The 23,056-nt window shown below is 32.3% G+C and overlaps 1 protein-coding gene across 2 annotated transcripts; it reads left to right on the top strand.

Annotated features, from left to right (window-relative positions):
- The first annotated feature begins 245 nt into the window (after positions 1-245).
- LOC130901240 (lateral signaling target protein 2 homolog) lies at positions 246-22,846 on the top strand. Of its 2 annotated transcripts, XM_057812448.1 has the most exons (7): positions 246-415; positions 493-618; positions 9,020-9,298; positions 14,612-15,639; positions 17,172-17,510; positions 17,599-17,991; positions 22,240-22,846. In XM_057812448.1, exons 2-7 carry the CDS (start codon positions 583-585, stop codon positions 22,556-22,558), a joined length of 2,394 nt encoding a protein of 797 aa, XP_057668431.1. In that variant the 5' UTR covers positions 246-415; positions 493-582; the 3' UTR covers positions 22,559-22,846. The 2 variants fall into 2 exon arrangements, with proteins under 2 accessions (XP_057668431.1, XP_057668432.1); XM_057812449.1 differs by lacking the exon at positions 22,240-22,846 and adding an exon at positions 18,179-18,401 and having other exon boundaries at positions 270-618.
- The last annotated feature ends 210 nt before the right edge of the window (positions 22,847-23,056 follow it).

The raw sequence follows: 23,056 nt of genomic DNA, 5'->3' as shown, positions 1-23,056 counted from the left end.
GTAAAAGAAGGACAAATAAATTGCAGTTTGGCTCACTCTTAAAAGGGGCACTACTTTTTACACAACGTTGTCGATTATAATGAATGTATATAATATATCAGTTTTTACTATCCATTTAATGGAAAAGTATGTGTTTTCCAAACAATTATGAATTGATTCATATTTATTATTTAGTATAAGTAAATAATTTAGAAAAAAATTATTTTTATTGAAAGGTCATTGAAGCTCTGGCAACGCTGAAAGTTGAAAGTCTATGTCAAAACTGTCAAAAGAGTTTGATACTTTACTTTTGTGACTCATTTATTTAATATCTCCGTTCTTATTGTTGAAATTCAGATTATTTTATAAACATTCCACATGGTTTTAAACGTCGAACAAAACACGTTAAAAAACAATGAATTTTGTAGTATTTGCCGTAAGTTGAAACACTTGGAAATGTGACGAAAAAGTGCTTTATAACAACCAGAATTGCAACATGGTTTCTTTTTGCAGTGTTCTAATTCAACATTAAATTTTATACATTATAATTCAAGAATATGCTAGTGCAATTTTTAATCTAGAGTTTTACTTGGTTCGTTTATTATGGATTCCATAAGAAAGTGGCTGTATAAACCTAAGGTAACTGTATATTTTTATTTAGTTTTGTTATGAAAATCTTTGCGCTTTCATGTATTGTTTTTGATAGAACAAGTTTTCTCTCATACCGGATATATATATTAACAATAACAATTTATTCTGTTGAAATTGTAAAATGCAACATTCTATTTACTAATGTTCCAATTCAGGTTTTTCTTGTAAAAAATGGTAATGTGTGATATTTATGTATGCTTATGTTTTTTCCTTATCTATTATTCAAGTTTTATTCATAACTAATGGGTACAGTAATATCAGTTAAGGAAATTTCATTTCAATATCTAATAAATTCTGGGCATAAATTTAATCAATTTTAAGTTATGTGTGGAATCCCCAGTTTAGATTAAAATAATCAGGTGTTTAAAAATTTCAGATATACCTATATTATTATCTCACCATAAAGTATGTTTTGCAAAAATTAGTTTTCTGGCAACTAATAATTTTCATAGCTTGTACTATTTTATCTATCTTTTTACAAAGGTAAAAATAAATTCATTAGGATCAAACTGTTTCTAGTTTTATTTTTCAACTTTATGTTTTGCATTATGTTCACACTTAAAATGGGTTGAATTTTTTTTACCTAACGAGTTTTTGTCTCTGCTTATTAAAACACATGTCTGATAGTTTATTACAATAATAGGAACATTTAATAAAAATTATATTTAATATAATATTTTTAACAAAACATGGAAACACCAATGGCTTTTATAAAATATTCCAAATAGGATTATGTTCAGGATCTTGTAGTTGAGTTTTCCTTGTTTTGTTGTCATCAGCTGAAGGATGAGACCTAAACCAAGTTTTTACATAATCATCTGGTTTAAATAATTGTTGTGGTGAGCCATTCATTTTTATAAATAAAATTTTTGCTAGATTTTCAATTAATATTCTATTTCTATGTTCATTTAAAATAATATTCATCTTACTGAATCCACCCTTTCACTCTGCCAAACTGCATGGTACAAGATTTATGTATCAAATTAAGATTTCTACATCTTCAGGAATTACTTTGCCTCCAGTATCAATATAATCTCTAAACGCATTGATACATTGCATCGGTGATGTTAAATTAAATCTGGTGCATAATGACTGGATTTCATTTTCTCCATAGCCAATTTCAATATCTGCTAGCCACTGCGTTGAATCTAGTACTCGAAATTCACTGATCAAATCATTTTCTGTATGTAGTCTTCTAGTCATATTATTGATGAGACTTACAAGGAATTGATTTCTTTTAATAATAGTAATTTTTTTATTATCTGTTAAAGTTAATGTTCCTAATTTCATCACTTGAACAGCCTCTGATGCTTCTATCAGTTTGTTTCCTTTTTTAACGTCTTTTAGTGTTTCCAAATAGCGAATAGTTTGACGGATTAGTTTGTCTGCATATACTATCGTTACACTTCTGTTCTGTAACGCTTCAGACAAGATAGAAAGTTCATACAAAACATCATACATTAATGCCAAGTTAATTATAAACTGTTTAGACATGATATATTTTTTGAGACCAATGTATACACTCTGATCAGTTTTTGAAAGAGTTTCATCAGTTGCGGCTTGATGAAAATGTTCAGCAATTTTTAAATTTTAAATTTTGCCAAACTGCATTAACAGTTCTGAATGAACTAGCTATCCACCTTATTCCTAAAACACGTCCTATTTTTTTAATTTCTTCTCCCAAATTTTCTGCTCATGATTCTAGTTCGCGTTGATTTTTAGAAGATTGATGATAAATGGTATATAATTTATCCATAAATATGTGAAAATAGTTAATACCATTTACTTCCGCGACAGCATCGTTTATTTTTATAATTTATTCAATAATTTTGTAGCCGCTCCTGACCTTTTTCCTAACATTCCTCGTCGAAGCCATATTTTTCCAAATTACTTAGAAGGTATTCTGTAATGGTGGATGTTGTTTGATCAGACAATTCTATTAAATCAAAAAAAGGAATCGAGGTTCGCTGATTTTATTTATTTCGAATTTTAAAAATAAAATTAGAGTAGATTTTTTACTTAATGTTGTAGATTCATCAATGAGAGTCGAAGTCTTTCCATTTGTTTTAATAATTTCTGAACAAATTCTTAATTTCATATATGAATAATTATATTTGTGCAGGTATGTCTGGACCGTAAACCAGGTGCCAAAATTGTTCCATTTAATTCTTGCAATTTCAATAAATTATAATAATTCGAATATGGTTGATCGTGTATGGCTAAATGATAAGCAATTCTAAATACTAAAGACGTGCTCTTAATTAAATTGTCTATTCCTTTTTCTATTGTTCTGTTGTTTTCGCGTGTTCAAAAATTTTTTTTCTTAATGACGTTAACTGCGATTTTTTATCTTTACCGTAGTAAGAAACGGATGTGGAACTCCATTCCCTTGAAATATTTACACCACGGGTTTTAGATACCCCTAAGTGCTGTATTTTGTTACAAAAAGAGCAAACTAATTTTCCGGATTCGGAAAGTAACCAAGGAAACAATCTTTTCTTTTCTAACCACATTTCCGCACTCCAAATATTAGGCCATGACACTTCGTCAGAATCGTTATCATTATAAGTACTTGTTGACGTTGACGTTGATGCTATGGCTGCAAGTTCAAACAAATTCCAGTTGATCAGCATTGAAGTTGGTGTTGGATACTTGGCTCAATGTTGCATTTTCCTGGGTCATTGACTCATCTCGCTGCTAGTTTTTAGTTTCTTTTTAAATAAATCGGTGATGCTACTGTTTTTTCACACATGTTGAAATTACTGAAAATAAATACTATTATTGAATAGGAAAAAAACGGACATTTTTTTATTAATAATGAAAATGAATTATACTTACACTTTAAGTTTATTAGATTAAAGATTATAGAAAAATGCAACTACTAGATACATACATGAAGCGCGCACGTAATCTTGTAGCGAGAGGTTCTTAGAAATATGTGAAATTGACACTAACACTTTTTAATCGAAACTTTGACTTAGGTAGCCTGCATAGAATATTTTGCTAACAGTAGTACTTATTAATCTTATTATTACATTGTATGTAATAAAGGTTTTAATGCATACAATACTTTTGTGTGGCACTTATTCACTAACTAAAATTTCCACTTTCTATAAATGTGCTGTCGCAAAGATGGTTTGACACTGATTAAAAAAAACTCAAATTCTTACACTAAGGGTGGGAAATGTAAAAACTACAAAGATGGGAATTTCCCAGCAATGCACATTTCAGATGAAATGTCGGCATTTTTCTTAGCATCACTCTAATAAACTAATAAAGTTTAAAACATCTACCAATACTGGAAACCAACATCTGGAAATTCTAGTTCACAACAAATGTTTACTAAAAATTTTTAGCATTAGCTGCAGTCTCATTTGGATATAGCAATAAACTATACCAGGGATGAGTAACGTAGGTCCGTAGGCCGCTTGCATTAAAATTTATGTATGAAATCTTTACTTTTTTAAAATTTTATGTTTTTCTTCTAACGTTTATTATAAATAAAGTTTAATTCCCGTTGAACCGGTTCACGTATTTGTTTCGGTTCGGTTCGAGTTATGGTTCAGCAGAAAAAAACGTACCGGACTCCGGTTCACGGTTCGGAAAAACAAGCCAGTTCGTTCCGGTTCGGGTTCGGTTCAAACCCTTGTTTATAATAATATATATAAAAATTAGTCAAAAATTAGAAAAAAAATCAGCAATTCTTTTTAATACATCAGCTAATTCTCGTTATCAGAAATCATCTTTAGTTCCGGAACGCGTTCTGTCCAAAAAGGAAGTACCGGAACGACGTTCCGGAGCGTTCCGGCTTGACAACACCACCACTTAATATAGATATAAAATTATTAGGCAAGGTACATTGAAAATAATTTCTACTCAAGTATAGTAAAATAAATCTCAACTTTACATCTTACATTCTCATGATCTTATCCATAAAAATATTTCTGTGGATTATTTTTCAATATTAATGAAAGGAAATCATGTTGTGGATTAATATTTTAATAAATGTAATTTATATGAAGATTACTTAATATATACTCATTTTTGTTGACATATTCTATCATATAATGATAATGCATATTATGCATATTTACAATGTATTATTATCAATGTTAAAATAAAATATTGGTATTTTTCTGGAACAATAATTTAAAATATTATACGTGCTGTTGGCAAAATTTGTACATAACTATAGTTGATCATTTCAATGTTAACAATCTTGGAGGCACAGTGCTGGAAACATCCCAAGTTCTAGCTATCTTGGCACATAAAGATTTTTATTATCAGTGGTATTACTAAATAACTTCTGTTTAGTAGAATAAATCCAAATGAGTCATATGATGTGATTGATTTTTTCAGTTTAATTTTATTTTGGATTAACCTTAATATTTTCATAATTAATCTCGAAGGACTCAACCAACCAGAAAACATAAATAGCAAATGTGAGATCTTTATGATTGGAACCTATTATCGTGCATCATAATATATTCTTCCAATAGACTTAGTATGTATAAAGAGTAGTAGTACGTTTTTGTGTTAGAAAATGTTGGAAAATATCCTCAAAGTTCTCAAACAGTTTTGTAAATGGGATTTGTTCTTTAAAGTCAGTATATCATTCAAATGAACTATTAAAACTTAAAATAGTTTCTACATTTTCCGAACATCATATTATCAGGAGGATATAGTTCTTAATGATTTTAAAAAGGTAACAATTTTGTCAACAAAGTAATTTAATTCCATTTACTGCTGTGATTTCATCTACATAAAAAAATCCCGCGACCTTGTTTTCAAGTCCACTGTCAACTATCAATATTTTGTATGAAAACAAAGACCAAATTGAAATTCAATATTTAATTAAAATTTATATCTAGAATAAGACAATAATTCGTAGTTATGTAATTTAAGCATTATTATTCTGACTAAATATACCAAGGTTTTATATTTTGTTATACCCTATATCAAGAGAAATGTTAAATTCACCTATATTTCAATAAGGATACCAGTAGAATTAACAATAAGCTCAGTTTCAGTTGAAGAATTTATTCAAGGTTGAATTGAGAAAAACAAATGAAATCAAATCGTTCAACTATACATATCTTTTGGGTACACCAGGAAGCAAAGACTAACAAGACAATTAATCGACCAGATACCAGAACTCACTATTATAAATTAGGTTATAATATACAGAGTGATATATTTTAATCTAGAAATTAACCTTACAAAAAATGTAACTATTGGTTTAGCTGATAAAGCTATTGAAAGAACAAAATAGGCACTAAAAAAACAATGAATCTGTTATGAAATATTTGAAAAGATGAAAGGAAAAAACAAATATATTAATCAACAATATGCATAAAAAATTATAAACAAAATAGGTTATAGTATATAAGATTACTTCAAATAAACTTAGTAGGGATAACTGCAACTTAATGATTTTTAACAAAGATACAAAATCAAACTGAAAATATGTAACATTATATCCAATATCATGACTTCACATCAACTATGACTATTTTTACTGTCTATATTACTGATTGAAGAACTATTCCTCACTACTTTTGTTGTTGGATCATTTAACTGTGGCCGTTTTCATTGGTCACATTGCAGTATATACTCTACTATTTATGTTCTTTAGTATTAAAATTTTATTATCTTTATTAATTATCGTTTTTTAATATGTTTTTTGACAATGTCAACTGAACATTCCAAATGTCTTTATTTAGAGGTGTCCTCCAAATTATTCTGCTGAGGTTGTAACACTTCAGAAAAAGAAAAAATAACTAATGTTATGATATAGAGATACCTTATAAATATTATGATGCTGTTTACAGATGTAATATTAACAATAACAAATCAATCACATCAGAATGATAAACAATTAGAGCAAAATATATAATTCTTTTCAATGAATGTTCTTTTTATGTATCATGAATAATTCAAAAATCCAGATTTCATGTAAATATTTAACATGATTTCATATACAATTTGGAATAGAATAGAGATGATGAAACATTAGCAGTAATCCATAGTGAAAAAATTTAATAAACGAAAAAGATGAGTATTTAATATACAGGAGTGTCTCGCATAAGAACCGACACAGAGCAGAGGCGTATAGAAGAGATCATACGACGATTGCGGGCAATTTACCTCTTTCTGAGGAGTAATAGTGTCTCAAAGTAGGCCCCAAAATTAAGAAAAAAATCAATTTCTTTGCAACCCTGTTGATCCCCATATAGGATTGTGGCTATTGAAATCGCCTAATAAAATAAGAGGTGATAATTAGGTTAGGTTGGTTTAGAAGTGGATTCAGCTTTTTTGGGTTTTGCTTCTGGTTTAGTAAAGTTGATGTAAGATATGGTAGTGTCAGAAGGAGGTGATATTTCTTCTTGAAGCTGCTTTGCTTATTGGGTTTTAGATATTTGTAACAATCAAGGATGATGTTTGTGGAACTATAGACGTACTTTCTATGGTTTTTTTATTACTATGTGTTTCATCAAAGTATCTGTTATTTGATATTGTTGGAAATGCTGTTTTTGTCCAGTTGCTAATTTACAGCAGGTTGGCTGGTTGTAGTTGTTGGGTTTCATGGAGGAGTAACATCTGTTACTTGAGTTGATATGTTTGAAGCACATGCCTTAAATAATTATATTATAATTATTATAACGCTGTTTACAGATATAATATTTGGAAAACAAATCAATCACATCAGTATGATTAACACTTTTATAAAAATATGTAATTCTTTTCGATGAGTGTTCTATTTATGTATCATTAATCATGAATAATTAAAAAATCACGATTTCATGTAAATATTTAACATGAATTAATATACAACAAGCAAAAATCCACAGTCAAAAAAATGTAGTAAACGAAAAATATGAGCATTTAATATACAGTGTGTCTCGCATAAAAACCGACACAGAGCAGAGATGTGAAGGGGAAATCATTATATGACGATTGCGGGCAAAAAAAAGACTGTCATTTTCAAAGAAAAGTCGAAATGGGTAAGAAATGAGAAATTTATTTTTGATACCATTGACGATCAACGACATATTAGCACTAGAACTTTATCCAGAGTGGCAATCTGGAAAAGAATTTTTAAGAAACTCTAAATAATACTGAATACCCTGTTTACACCACCACTACACCAACACTCACAATTACACTGTCTGATGCGCGTTTCGATAACCATAAACTGAGTTTACCTTCAGCCTCTGAAAACGATAACTTGGTTATCGAAACGCGCGTCAGACAGTATAATTCTTAGTATCCGAGTAGTGTTGGTGTAAACAGTGTATTCACTACGAATATCGCCAACGGTTCCAGAAATTCTTAGTTAACTGTAAATAAGTTTCGCCAGTTAATCGGTTTGGTGAAATAACTGGTCCCAATCAAATAATGATCGATAAGTCCATCTCAAACTCACCTTGGAGATGTCGAACAGTTATTACATGAGGGTTTTCAACTGAATACTAATGATACTTATACATATTTGTAATACCCCTAAGAGCCTCGTCAATAAAAAGAATTTTATTTTGAAAGTGAATATCAAGACGTAAAATAAATCGACAGAAATTCATTCGCTGAATCAAGACTTAAGGTTACAATTCTTGCACTTTTTAGGCATGATATGTATGGAGCAATAAATTATGTCTGATAGTTTGGTCTACAGATGATCTTGTTGTGTCGCTTTGTCTAAATAATGTTCTAGTGCTAGTACATCTCACACACTCATTTGAATAGGACGTTCTCGATTAACTCTGTAAAATTTCCTGTTTCTAGAGCCCTTCTCTCAACATTGGAAAATGTTTCTCCTTAGAAATTATAACAATTTGATTACTAGAAGAACTGAATAAAAAATATTGTCTAATGTGATGAAAAAATTCATAGCCAACTTAACTTTTTTGTAACTTTCTAAATAACATTGTTGAAATATGTCTTTGATTATACGACTTATATATTAAGCTTATGACAAATTATAAGAGCATAAAAAGTTTAAAAATTAAACTATTCGTGGTATGAAAATAAAATTTTTCAAATTAGCTGACAGATAAAAATATTCCTGTGAAATTTTAAGCTTAGATCACTAATTAATTCCTCAGACTGGTTTGATCGTCATTACTTTATGCCCTTAGTAGTCTGATTTAAAGTACAAAATTTGGTATTTTTAACTTAAAGGTTTGCAAAGAATTTGATTTTTTTGTAAATTTTTAGCCCTATAACTCAGGAATTCAACTTGGTATAGAGGTAAATTGCCCCCAATCTCATATTGTGGTCTCTACTACACAGATCTGTACTGTGTCGGTTATTATGTGTGACACCCTGTATATGCGAAAATAGTCATAGTTTCCCATACTACTTATTACTTATCAACTTTTCAATTTTACAGAAAGACGACAAATCTCTATTGGCACAGTTCTTCTATGCCGACGAGGATTTAAATATAGTAGCCAACGAATTAGATAGCTTTGATGGAAGAAAAGATCCCGATAGGTGCACGACATTGGTGAGCCAGTTACGACAAGCTCAAGACAAAGTTCTTACTATTACTAACGCAATCATGGACGTGCTCATAGGAAACGAACGGGCCAATCGAGATTTTAGGGTGAAGTTTCCTGAAGATGTTCTACAAGAAAATTTGGCGGGCCAGTTGTGGTTTGGAGCAGAGGTAAAACATTCATCACTTTCTTTTGTATTATTCTTCTGATATAAATTACATTATATATAATTTCTTTTATCATGTCAAACTCATTCATATTAGACTATTTTCCAGGATGTCTTGAAAATTTGTAGAACTTCATCAACAAACATCAAATTTACTTATCGAAATCATCAATTCTATTGATGATTATTATTTAGCATTCTCATGCTTTTCTTATTTATTTATACTATTTCTTAATTCGTGTAAACACTTACACTGGACACAACTAACTTATATAATTTATTCAAATCGCCGGCTACTTTTGTATATCGTTCCGTTCATTATGACTTTTAATTATAAACTAACAAAAGGCTTGATTTTTTATCAGTAGCGACATTTCTAGAGTTCTAGAGAGAAAAGAAACAAATAAAAAGACCTTCCTAAAAATTAATTTTAAAAAAATAACAAACAATTCTCCGCTTCTTATAAAATGCATATCGAAGGCGCCGTGAATTCGCCAAATTTTAGAATTCCATTATAACAGGACAGGACTGGATTCACGACCTATGTCGTGGACGAGTTCGTAACAATACCATATATTTTCATTACAGACTACTTTCACTACTATTTTGCTTCCTCATTTCTTTATTCCCAACCTTTCCAGAATTTTTTAGAAAAAAAAACGCTTCTGTGTTTCTGCGATAAAGATATTATTCAAAAAATGTTTTAACATATTGCTATCATATACATAAAGTGCGCAGTGAGCGACATTTAACACACATGTGGGAATGTTTATGGGGCAGCAGGAGAAACTTACGCGAGTATGTTTATCACTTTGCGGCGAGTTATGTACAATATTTTTTCCACGATCCCTACAATTTTTTTTTCAAATTTACATATTTTCATATTAACAGTTTATTATATATTATTTACATACCTACCGCAATTCTTCTTATTTGGTTACAAAAATTTATATTAATATTATTGTTTGAACAATTTGTATAACGAAAGGGGGTGTTTGATGATTCTACCGAAGCCACAGAACACGTCGATGACGGTTCGTCAACCTCTTGCAAATTTTTATTTGCATCTTTTTTGAAATATCGACAATTACTGCTACTTTTGTAAATATCTCTACAATGTTGATCCTCATATTCCTAAGATACATGTGCGTGAGGAATTAACGCCTTACGTTAAAAATCACCAACTTTCGTAGCTACTATTATTTTTACATAATTCTTTGGAGTGCTTTGATTTAGATGTCTAATTAAATAGTATCTTCTAGAAAACTGACTTATTCATGAAGTCTCTTTATATCTGGTTTACATTCAACTTGCTTGTTTCCCTTTTTCTGATAAGTGGAACTGCAATGTTGAAGGTACACCAAAACCAGTATATTTGTATTGTATCCATATTAAAATTACTTTTTCGAGAAATCCAAAAGTTAATTGAAATTTATGATAACAAACTTTCACTGTTGAAACGTTTCACTAATCACTGGACTATTGCTTGTCACGTGCTACTTTTATAGTCGATCTTATTTTTATTCTTCAGTTCGCAAATGTTATGATTACTCCAGAAGATTTGATAACTACATAATCGTACAGATGAGTAACGGAGAAAAGAAGAATAACTTACGTTCAGAAACTGTATATAAAGGCTTGTACACACTAGTAGACACGTTGCGCGATTTTGATCTCAGAGACGTGACTAAGGTTGTCTAAGTAGACATGTTTATAGACCAATCCCCGTCTAAGGGCCTATTGCGAGACCAAAAATCGCAAGTCTAGGGTTTCCCGACAGGAATGGGAGACTTACAACGTTAGACATGTTGCCCAACATTTTGACAGTATGGACGTCAATCGGAGTTTAGAGACGATACGTCCCAGTCTGTCTCCAGTTACCAAGTGGCGTGGTTCGACTTAGTGTGGTTCTTTATTTTTTGTATTGTGAAGATATGTTTTTTGTATTTATAGAGCTTTGTGAAGATGTGGTCGAACGAGTAGGTTTTAAGACTCATTGAAGAATTCCAAGCATCTCATCATTATTTGTGGGGTGTTACCCGACTACAAAAACCTGATAAAAAGGAAATTGGACCTGGTATCGCTGGCTGCAAAGCACAATGTGGCAGTAGTGGTAGTTGAAAAGAAAATTCATAATTCGTTCAACGGGGAGCGGAAAAAACGATTCCGATCATCTCCGAAAAAGTCCTCGTGGTTTGCGTACGAGTATTTGCAATTCCTGCTACAAGCGTACGAATTAAAGGGCAGTCGGAATACAGACTTGAACGTAGATCCTTCTGTTAACACTTCTCGCGTCCGTCCTCCAACGTTTACGTTTTCGCTTTCTTTCACTGTTAATTATCGCTAAGCAAGAAACTAATTCCGCACAATCCAATGTCCTCCATAGTGGACAGCGAAGATGACACTGGTGAGAAATTCTTTGTCTCGTCAAAATCTGCACATTATAGTCTAGACGGCCTAAAGACAAATAGCGCAACATATCTACTAGTGTGTACACACTTTAAAAGAAGAATAGCATGACCCTTAACTGGATAATTTAACTAGGGTACAATATATTTTGTATGAATAATCTCTATTTTATAATGAATGATAGAATCTTAAGATGAATATTTTATAATTACCACGCAGTTAATTTATGTGATAAACAATGTAAAACAAAACAGATTAAATCAGCCGATTCTAAATATGAATACATGACATCTCGTAGAGGTCATTGATATTGTTGTCTTGGCAAAAAATCAAATGGATGTTTCGCTAGGTCATTAACACCTTTTTTGTATAATTATTTTGTATACATCAGCTAATTTTCAATAACCGTTTAAAATTAATCAATATAAGAGATTCGTATACTAGCGAGATGTTTACCAAAGTTTTATCTTTACATTACCTATCACAATAATTTACAATATTTAATTTGCTTTCGTGTATTTTCTGATAATAATTAATGAAAGACTGATATTTTCAACTGGAATAAGAATAAATAATTGACTAGCCAATGATGGTAATGTTCAGGAACTAGTGGTGATGGTATAATTCCGGTGGACCCTCTGGCTTTCGAGCGTAAGAGGATATACAGAAGTAGCTAAGATATAACACGACAGGATGTGGCAACTAGCCTAAATGGACACGACGACTATTAAAAGATCTTAGACTGTGGACCAAATGGAAGTTCGGAGATGTGCTGTTCTACATTACACAGCTTCTAACGGGACACGGCTACTTCCGCTGGTATCTCCACAAAATAAAGAAAGTACAAACACCTGAATGTACATATTCTGAACACGATTCAGATGATGCCGAACACACGTTCTTCGTGTGCAACAACTGTGGAGGGATTTGATAAAGGAAGTAGAGGAGCAGCATAAACCCTGATAATATCGTCCAGGTGTTAATACACAAGGTAGAATGTTGGCAACTGTTTGCTACCTATACAAAGAGAAATATTAGGCAAAAGAATGTACGCGATTGCCTGGTATGACGATATCACAGAAACGTAACGAATGGAACATACACGGAAATAATATCACAATAGTCTCTGGTTGGACGGAGATGACAGAAGATGGCGGTTTAGTGAGTAGGCTACGGGAGTCCCACATATCCATCAGGTCTCCTGATGGAATCCGCTACATAGTTTTTTCTGATGAAGCGACGTTTCATTTAGACGGAACGCTTAGCAAACAGAACTTTGGATATTGAAGCAGAGAAAATTCTCACTGGATGTGTGAGGCTCACACTCAATATCTTAGAAAAGTGAACGTTTGGGCAGGTGTCATTAACAATAAAATTATTAGCCCTTACTTTTTTCAGCGAACTGTTAATGGTGTGGTTTATCTATATTTTTTGATTAACTTCTTACTGCCTACATTACAAAGACATTTTCCTGATGTTAATAATAATAAATACAATTAGAAATTATTTAAAGACGTGGAACGATCGAATGGTCGGCTATATTCCCCCATTTGACACCTCTCGATCACTTCTTATGGGTTTATTTAAATTCTAAAGGATACTTTAATAGACCAGACAATATTTCTGATTTAAAAGTTAGGATAACGAAAGAAATTAATAAAATAACCAGCTCATACAAAATGTTGTACGAGAATTCCAATATCGCCTCGGTTATTGTCAAGAAATGAATGGTGACTATTTTGAACATTTAATTTAATTGTGAAGTACATTGGAGAATAATATATTCTAAATACGTTTTGTAATAAAGACATTACAAAATTTTTCATTTAAAAAATTAATTTTCTCAGTTATGAGACTTTAGAAAACTTTATAATCATGAATAGAGGACTCAAATCCCTTTCCAACAAGGTGCCATACGACAATTAGCGCCACTTTTGTAAATAAATGTTGATTATCAGTAGCCTTATGATTAAATAGATAAATTATTTGTTTACTTTATACGAGCGCATGTTTATATTTTGTCGGTGAGTGCGACAAGTTAAAACTTGCAAGTACTTCAATGTGAATTATTTCTTCGGTGTTTATGATTGTTGTTTAGTCCCAATTATTCATGTGAGACACAACAACGTGCTGTTATTCATACTTTTTGGATCAAGAAATCTTTTTGTGAAGTTCTTATACGAATTGTTTTCGTTGTCCCAAATTCCGACTTGTCAGTTTTCAAATGGGTAAAACCAAAAAATATCGGTTGAAACTCGTGCATTAATCGCAAGTCCTCATAATCTAGGCAAAAGTAGCTGTACTATCGCCGCTGAATTAAAAATACCTTGATATATCATGGACTACAACTTGAAAAAATATGGATCCACCAGGAGCTTTGGCGTTAGAAATAGGCGGCTTCTAAAAACCACAACTGCTTAATATAAACGTATTGACGACTCACGGGTCCTGAGATAGCAGCTCAGATCAATGAATCTAGAAATCTGCCTTTGAGTACTTCTACAGTGAAAAGGAGATTGAGAAAAGCTGGTCTTTTTAGAAGGTTGACAGTAAAAAACCCTCATTTAGAACGTCAAAATAAAATTGCAGTGGACTAAAGAACATAAAAATTTGACGCATGAAAATTTTACATCATAAAAATTAATTTTCTCAGTTATGATTGCACCAAGTTTAGAAAACTTTATAATGCAGAGAGAGGACTAAAATCCTTTTTCAACAAGGTGTAACACGACTCCTTTTTTTATTTAAAATTTCCGAGAAGGTGCTTATAATTCAGAGGGGGTTCTAGAGGGGGATAATATTTTCACATTGTAAATTGTCAATTTAAGTATAAAAATCGACCTATCTTAGGTTTTTTTCACATGCTACTCACATAATAACTCTAAAATTGAATTTATTCACATTTCAGTGCTTGGCAGCTGGTTCCTCCATCATGAATCGGGAATTTGAGAGTAACGCCATGCGACCGTTAGCCAAAGCAGTAACTAGGGGATTAGAAAACGTACGGAACCTCCTCCGAGATACTTGTTTACGTAACAACACACCAAACGGACCAATTAAACTAGATTCCAACGAATTAGTGACCGAAGTTCTTTTAGAAAGTTTGAAAATATTTGATAGACTCTTTGCGGAATTTGAGTTCGCCTACGTTAGCGCCATGGTTCCCGTAAAATCGACGCAGGAATACGAGCTGCAAGAATTAATTGGTGTTTTGTTTTCAGAGACTTTACAGAGGGCGCTTAAAATGTCATTGTTAACGCAAGAAATGGTAGATGACTGTGATCCAGCTTTAATGTTTACAATACCTCGTTTAGCTATAGTAAGTGGGTTGTTGATATTTCCCAACGGACCTCTTTGTATAGATAAACCGATCGAGGAAATGAGCGAGATGTTCAGACCATTTAGGACATTATTGCACAAAATTCGCGAGTTACTTTTTACTTTAAATAAATTAGAACTTTATAGATTAGAAAAATTGTTATGTGATAATGAACAAATTGAAGATGTTAAATCAGTGAGCGAACTGGGAGTGAATAATGACCTTTTGGAATTCATTTCTCCTTTTTATACCGATTATACCCTAGGACAATATTCCGTTGATAATTATACGAAAAGTGACCGTTATAACGCGGGTTCTAGTAGTAAATGTACCAAACAAGAAACTGATCATATGGATAAAGGACCTTCTACATCCGGTTATTTATTTCCTCAAAATGCCATCCAAAACACCATGATCGCCGCTAATATAAGGGCTCATTCGTTAGTATCTAATCACGATTCTCCCCCTGAGCATGATTGTTTGGAGATCATTTCAGTAGCTGCTGCCACACTTTCTTCAATTTTGAACACTCAGGGGGAGGAGAGTGGAAAAATTACTGTAGAGTTGGGATCTCCAAACGATTCTGGAGTATCGACTGAAACTGCTAGTTTAGAGAGGTGAGTGAACATTATTTGATTATGTCCATATTTGAATTGGTCATTTGAGAAATACCTATTATCCAAAAAAGTGAACATTCGGAAATTCAAAAAAACACCTAGTTTGTCTATAATTTAACATCACATATTGTTTGAATTTTTTATGTTTCTAAAGGGGCTTGTTAAGCTAATTGTATCAAAATAAAATCTTATTATTTTGCTTTTGTAACATGCTATTCAACTTTTTTCTTCAAACATTTTGAATATTCATTTGTTCACGTATTGCGACAAAGTAGTCAGTTCTGATTCATTTCTTCTAACGGCTGAGTTTTTAGAAGAAAATAATTTGTTATCGACCTCCTACTCGATACTCAATAAAACCTCGAAATCGATTCGATTTCTTTCTCTACCTATCTACACTCCAGATAAAAGTAAAGTTTAGTAAATTTGTGGTGATTTTATTCATTATATTCGCTGGTAGGTTTTCCAAGCTTTTTATATCATGCTTACATGAATACCAGTTATCTTTATCCTTTTTGTTTTAAGCAAATTTTGTATTGAGTTTCCTCGTAAATTCGTATTTTCTAAAGTCCGGTGTTAGTGGTTGGAACTCCCATCTGACAGCTGCTGTAGAACTGCAGAAAAAAATAAAGTGAAATAGGAACACAGATGGCAAATTAGGAAAGAAGGAACAAGTAGAAGAAAGAACAGATTCAAATGAAAGGAGCTTATGCTCTGACATACATATTATGATCTAGTTAATTTATGTTTTCACTTATACCTATTATTAATTATTCTATTAATTTGTGAGAGGATACAAGAGTAATGAACATATATTGTAAATAATTTTAGTGTTCTAAAAAGTTTTCTTCCCAAATTCACATAGTTTGAATTGAAAATTGTAGAACTTTATTATAAAAAATAGTTTATTTCGACTTGCGGCAAAACTACAAATCCTATGAAAAAAAGTTGAGCAGCAAAATTATAAGTGATCATAAGATCTACAAGTTTTGTATTCACTTTTTTCACATAACATCAAAGTTCATGTGAAAAATTCCAATAACCAAGTTCTCAGGTTATATTTCCTTTCATTGTTATTTTCTCTTCCCTGTCCAATAGGTTTCATCCTACTTCTATTTTTTTGTTCCAAAAGTTGTCAACTCTGGTCTATTTTGTTCCTACTAATGCATTTGGAAATTCAAGGGATTCGTATTAATTGGTGAGGGAATTAAAAATTAATCAACAAAAATTATTATTTTTATATTCTGAAAACATTCCCCAATTCTCATAGTTTGAACTAAAAAGTGTACAGCTTTGTCAAGTTTAAATTGTTTTACAGTTTATTGCAAAAAGTTTTATGCAAATAAGGAAAAAATCTATCTTATATTTCACAAACAAAAATAGTCTCAATAAAAATTAGTTAATCCCATATAAAAATTTGACTAGTCGTATAATTATTTTCACATTTCGAGTAAATACAAATTAGATTTCCATATGTTATTGAATTAACTTAAAAATTTCAGAGACTATTCTAAATTTTTTATTCTGTTTAGGTCTCCTAGTTTAGACATCAATGATTCAAAAAATGGATGTGCTTGTGCTGGCAACTCTTCGTCCCCAGTATGTAATTGTCATAGAACATCTACAAAAGCTGACCCATGTGTTGAAAAATCCCGTTACCAAGCAGAGAAACTCTTATCAAAATCTTCTCTACCGCTCAGAAAGAGAAAAGGTAACAATGGACCAAAAAATTCACTAGATGATGGATTTTCGAGTACCGGAAGTTCGGAAACGTCCTCTTTCAACAGCACATGCGCCGACGATGAAGAAATCGCAATGGCAATGCAAGCTGCGGAGCTGGCTACTAAAAACGAAGTTAGAGCTAAATACAAGTAAGTTGAGAGCTCATTGTCAGGTTAATTTTTAATTCGTATGAGATAATCTAAGAAAAATGTGTAAAAATTCATTATTTTGTTTCAGATCAAGCGAAGATTTATTACATCGTCTCTTTGTTTGTATAGCGGGAGTAGCTGATCAACTTCAAACGAATTTTGCTTGTGATCTCCGAAATATTTTGAAATCTGTGTTCTTGATCAATGCTTCCGATACTTCTGCAGAACCCCCTCCAGCCAAAATCGTGGAATCAAATAATCTAGATAATAATATCGAATACCATCCAACAGAAAGTGAAGTAATAGAAAATAACAACGAGTTTTCAGTAGACCCCAATATTTTAGCACAAGAAGCTCTTTTTGATTCAGATATTTATTTCCATTTAGACTCCGAAGATGAGTCACCTGAGTACTCTAATCATCCAAGGCAACAGCAAGAGGAAGACAGAAATTTAAATTCATTATCATCGGACTTAAACAGGTAATTTCAGTAGTTACAGGTGCGAAAGGAATTTTTTTCCTCATTTTTTTTGTGTGTAGCAGATAAACACAATAGAATCTACTGATAAAGAAAACTTATCGAAATACTAAAGTCGTGCTAAAATCTATCTGTAAACTTCTCTCTCCCATGTCGTACATTGATTTTATAACTAATTTGATTATTCTAGGACATTTAGAAGATTCCAGAATATCTAATAACTGATATATAGTCAAAGGTCAAGTTATAGCAAAAGAAGAATAACCTAACTAATTGATCAGGATGGTAACACGAAATTCATTATCTTTATATCTTATAATTACTCCCAAAATATGATGAACTCTTCGATCTATAAATTTTGAGATAAACAAATAAAAGCAAATATAATTGTATAATAAAATATTCATAATATTCATAATTCCGCAATTTATTTTTGATATGCGGGAATAAGAAGAAACCCTTGGGTGCCAAACAAGAACTGTACGGCGGATAACCCATCAATTCGATGTTTTGACTGTTCAAATACGTTTTTGTTTGAACTGATGTGTGAGAGTTCGCATTGTTGTGGTGGAAAATGATTTGTCTTCTGCGATTGGTTTCCCTGATTTTTTCGATTACTGGCAAAAAATGATGGTGTACTTTCTAAAAATGACCGTTCTAAGTTGCGATGGCGACATGTCAAACTATTCCAAGCGACCATTTGCTTCGCGCGCGAACAACTTCGATTGAATTTGTCTCGTCAAACTATCCAACTCGAACAAATCTTCATGTAAATTAAATTTATGCGCTATTTGGCAGCAGAAAACTCAAAATAATTGCACCAAAAACCACTGCTCAGTGCAAAAGTCACCGCTTGGTGTGGAGTTTTGAAAAGGGAATCATTGGGCCTTACTTTTTTGAAAAAAGTGGTGTTACTGTAACTGTGAACTCTGAACGATATGTTGCAATGCTACGCAATTTTTTGCAGCTACAACTTGCAACCTTATTGCTCAACAAAACCAAACTGTTGTTCCAACAAGACGGAGTTGCAGCCCATACGATAATGTGAAGTTGCACAAAGGATGTGTCCTCGACATTTGATATCACGTTTCGGCGATATCCACTGGCCTGTACGCTCCCCTGATCTCTAGGTGTGTGATTTGTTCTTGTGGAGCAACTTAAAAAGTAAAGTTTATTGCAACAAACAAACCCGAGGAGACCTGAAGCTGCATTCCGGGAGAAATCACAGCTATTTCCAACGAAACATTGTCAAAAGTAATGGAAAACTTCGAAGAAAGACTTTTGATGTGTATCGACTCGGAAGGACGCCATCTGTCTGAAGTAATCTTCTAAAAGTTATCAGTTCACTACAAACTACATTTTGTATGTAAGCAAATTATATTGGTTTGAAATTGATGCGATCTTTTTGCGCCACCTTGTATCTATAAACAACACTCGTATTACACCTTCTGAGTATGTTCACCATTACAAATGTCAAACTTTATGACGACAAAGTCAGATTTGACGTATTCACATCTCATAACTTAAGTAGCAACCCTCGTATTTTAAAAATAGATTATGAAGCGATCAATACAATGAAAACAATTAACAAAAAACATGAACAAAAATTGTTGAATTCGAGATTCAAGTACAATGAAAAAAATTTATCAATATGTACATGAACAAGTTATTAATGATAGACGAAATCTAAGCAATTTGAGCAAAATATGTAATTAGTTTTTTTCCATGAATAATTTAAACTAAATACCTTCTTCTTTGTGTATAAATAACTTAGATAACTTTAAATATTAAAACGGTCATCTATAAGGATTGCAGATTATGTGTGAAAATTCCTAATGTGAATTTTTTAAATTTAATTTCTTTTAAACCATTTCATTACTCGAGTCAAAAAATATTCAGATAAAGTCCACAATTGTTGAATTCGAGATTCAAGTACAATGAAAAAAATTTATCAATATGTACATGAACAAGTTATTAATGATAGACGAAATCTAAGCAATTTGAGCAAAATATGTAATTAGTTTTTTTCCATGAATAATTTAAACTAAATACCTTCTTCTTTGTGTATAAATAACTTAGATAACTTTAAATATTAAAACGGTCATCTATAAGGATTGCAGATTATGTGTGAAAATTCCTAATGTGAATTTTTTAAATTTAATTTCTTTTAAACCATTTCATTACTCGAGTCAAAAAATATTCAGATAAAGTCCACAATTGTCCAATAAGGGGCTATAAGCTTCAGACCAAGTGAAAACAAAATTATGCTCATAAATGGAATCTCGAAATCTACCCACCGGTTTTTTTTCATGCTTTATATTTTGCTTGTGGATTTCTCATATGTATATTGTTTTGGAAACCCAAAAAAATGCAATTGGTGGTCATTTAAAATGCTACAGTACTACCAGATAAACATAATTTCTTCACTATGGTGGTCAAATAAGTAAACTCCAAAAATATATAATGCATAATTTTAAGAGTATTAGATAGTATGGGAAAATCGAGTTGTGTGAAATCTGGGTGTTGTGGTGCATACTTTATTCGATAAGTGTATATCGGTTGATACTCATGTGTTAAAGCATTAGGTGCTAGTTTTAGTAATATAATTTTTCCATAAGGACTAAAAATTTGCTCCCCAATATATGAAAAGTTTCAGTCCATGTAAAATTGGGGCTGTTTAGTGATTTCCAAATTTTCACGCACTTAAAACTCATGACTCCGCCTAGAAACCACTGTATGAATTGAATATTAACGTGGATGTTGTGGGACTGTGGAAATACAACAGCAAAATGCTTTTCTCTTTTCAATATATATTCCGAGTTTTCTGAGAATTATGCATTCATCATCGGGAAATTAATTGATGGAGAATTGTGGTGCCTCGAATTTTATTAAATTTATGTGATCCGAAATACAACATTGAGATTGACAAATGGCTTAAATATTGAGTTTGTTGACTTTATTTAGCTATTGAAATTGACAGTTGGCAAAGAATATTATATATACACATGAGCAAAAAAATCCACTCAGGCGACACCCCTGCAATCGCAAGTCACTGGCAGAAAAATTGAACACGAAATTGTATTTTTCGTGGTAAAATTTTAAATCTAATGGCATAAGCTTTAAAATGATATAACATATTGTAATTTGTCTTGCTCTCACAGGCCAACAATAAGTTATGATTGGTAACCATCCTTTTTATGCTTGTTTACTATAATGCTAATTAGGTGTAACTAACTTATATAAAAGGTTATTCACTGACCTATCAATATCAGCCATCAAATGTTAACTGATACACATCTCCGTTAATAACAAACAATAATTCTACCAAGACCCAACAAGTGATAAATCTGCTCAAGCGGTCATCCTATTTCGACAAGGCCAAAGTCTGAGAAAAGTGGCCAGTGCGCTTAACATGAGTCAGTTTACTGTTTCTAGAGATTACCGTCGTTACCAAGAAGCTGGTAAGTTTCATCGAAGGCGTGGTTCCGTAAGAAAAAGGTACTCATCCTAGGGAGATTACCGATTAATTGTCAGCACATATCTGAGAAATCGGCCCTCGCTGATGTTCAAGCTCAGAGAAACACCAGGAGTAGCTGCACAAGAGAAGGTTTAAGGCAGCTATACTTGAGCCAAAAAATAGCACTCACGATTTGCCACGATTTAATTGAACTGACGAACATTGGGGCACCGTCTTCTTCTCAGACGAAAGCAGAGTGTATCTGCATGATAGCGATAGAAGAGGACGAGTCTACAGAAGACCTGGAGAAACATTCGCGCAGTGTTGCCTAAAATAAAACATGGTTTTTGAAGGAGATTCCTGGATGGTTTGGACGGGTATTTCAGTGGAAGCAACAAGAGTTTAACAACGAACCGATACGTAGAAGAAATTTTAATACGGGACAAAATGCCCCTCCACATTCTGCAGGTTCTGTAGAGCAGTATTTATAGAATAAGCGATTGTAAACTGTTATTAAGGCCAGGCGAGAACACTGAATATTGATAGGTTACTTGATGAATTTAAGCTTTACTTCACATTTTTTATTTTTTTTCTTCCCAACAAAATAACAATAACAATATAGACCACTCATTATACCGCTAGAGATGCGAAAATCAGAAAAAGAATGGAAGCTACAGATCTTTCTCTAGAGACTTTTGACCGTGAGTATGTCGATTTTTTCGCTCACGATTGTATAATAATTTCACATCTGTACTTATATTTTTATAGATTCTCATTGGTTGTTTTTTTTACAGGTATGCCTCGCTTCGTGAAGATATAGCTAATTTGCAGTCTCGCGAAATTTCACGAACCGAGCCGGACATTCACAATTTGGATCCGTCTACCTATTCGCAACCTCCTATTTGGATACCGGACGTCGAAGCTCCAAAATGTATGAGCTGCGGAGTAAACTTCACGGTAGTTAAACGTCGACATCACTGCCGTAACTGCGGCAAAGTTTTTTGTGCTCGGTGCTCTTCGAACAGCGTTCCGTTGCCGAAATTTGGGCATGTTAAACCTGTGAGAGTATGCAACAGATGTTTTATATATAATTTGACGCCGTTTACTATGTGAAACTTTGGATTTTCGACGTGAGTTATACATTAATTATAGATCGGTTTGTCCAACAGGAAGGATCTTATGGATGGATTACTGCAATGAGAATGTTTCAAAATTTTTATACAATAAACATTTTTGGTTTTCCAAACAACGCAGAAATTTTTTAACTATATTTGTACACTCCAGAGGGACGATTTGATTTTGTGGAATTTGTCCTTTGTTGATAAGTAATAATTCTATTGATATTGTTGCTGTAGGTCTTTAATCAATTATTTTCAAAATATAAAAACAGTCACAGCTCAATTTGTTTTTAATTCTGAATACTTTCCATTTTTGACTGATTCATTATATTTTTAAGTTCTTATCTCGGAAACATCATTATTGGGGTTCACGAGTCATACGGGTTACCTTTTTTCTCCTATGAAACGAGCGCCATCTAGCTGTTAGATATGACAAGTGGGTGTCGAACACTTGTTTGATGCATTTTTCGTAAACGCACCATGGTGATTATGG

The sequence above is a fragment of the Diorhabda carinulata genome, chromosome X (genome assembly GCF_026250575.1).
Source record: "Diorhabda carinulata isolate Delta chromosome X, icDioCari1.1, whole genome shotgun sequence".
NCBI classification, from domain to species: Eukaryota; Metazoa; Arthropoda; class Insecta; order Coleoptera; family Chrysomelidae; genus Diorhabda; species Diorhabda carinulata.
This window is presented reverse-complemented; position numbering and strand designations above follow the sequence as displayed.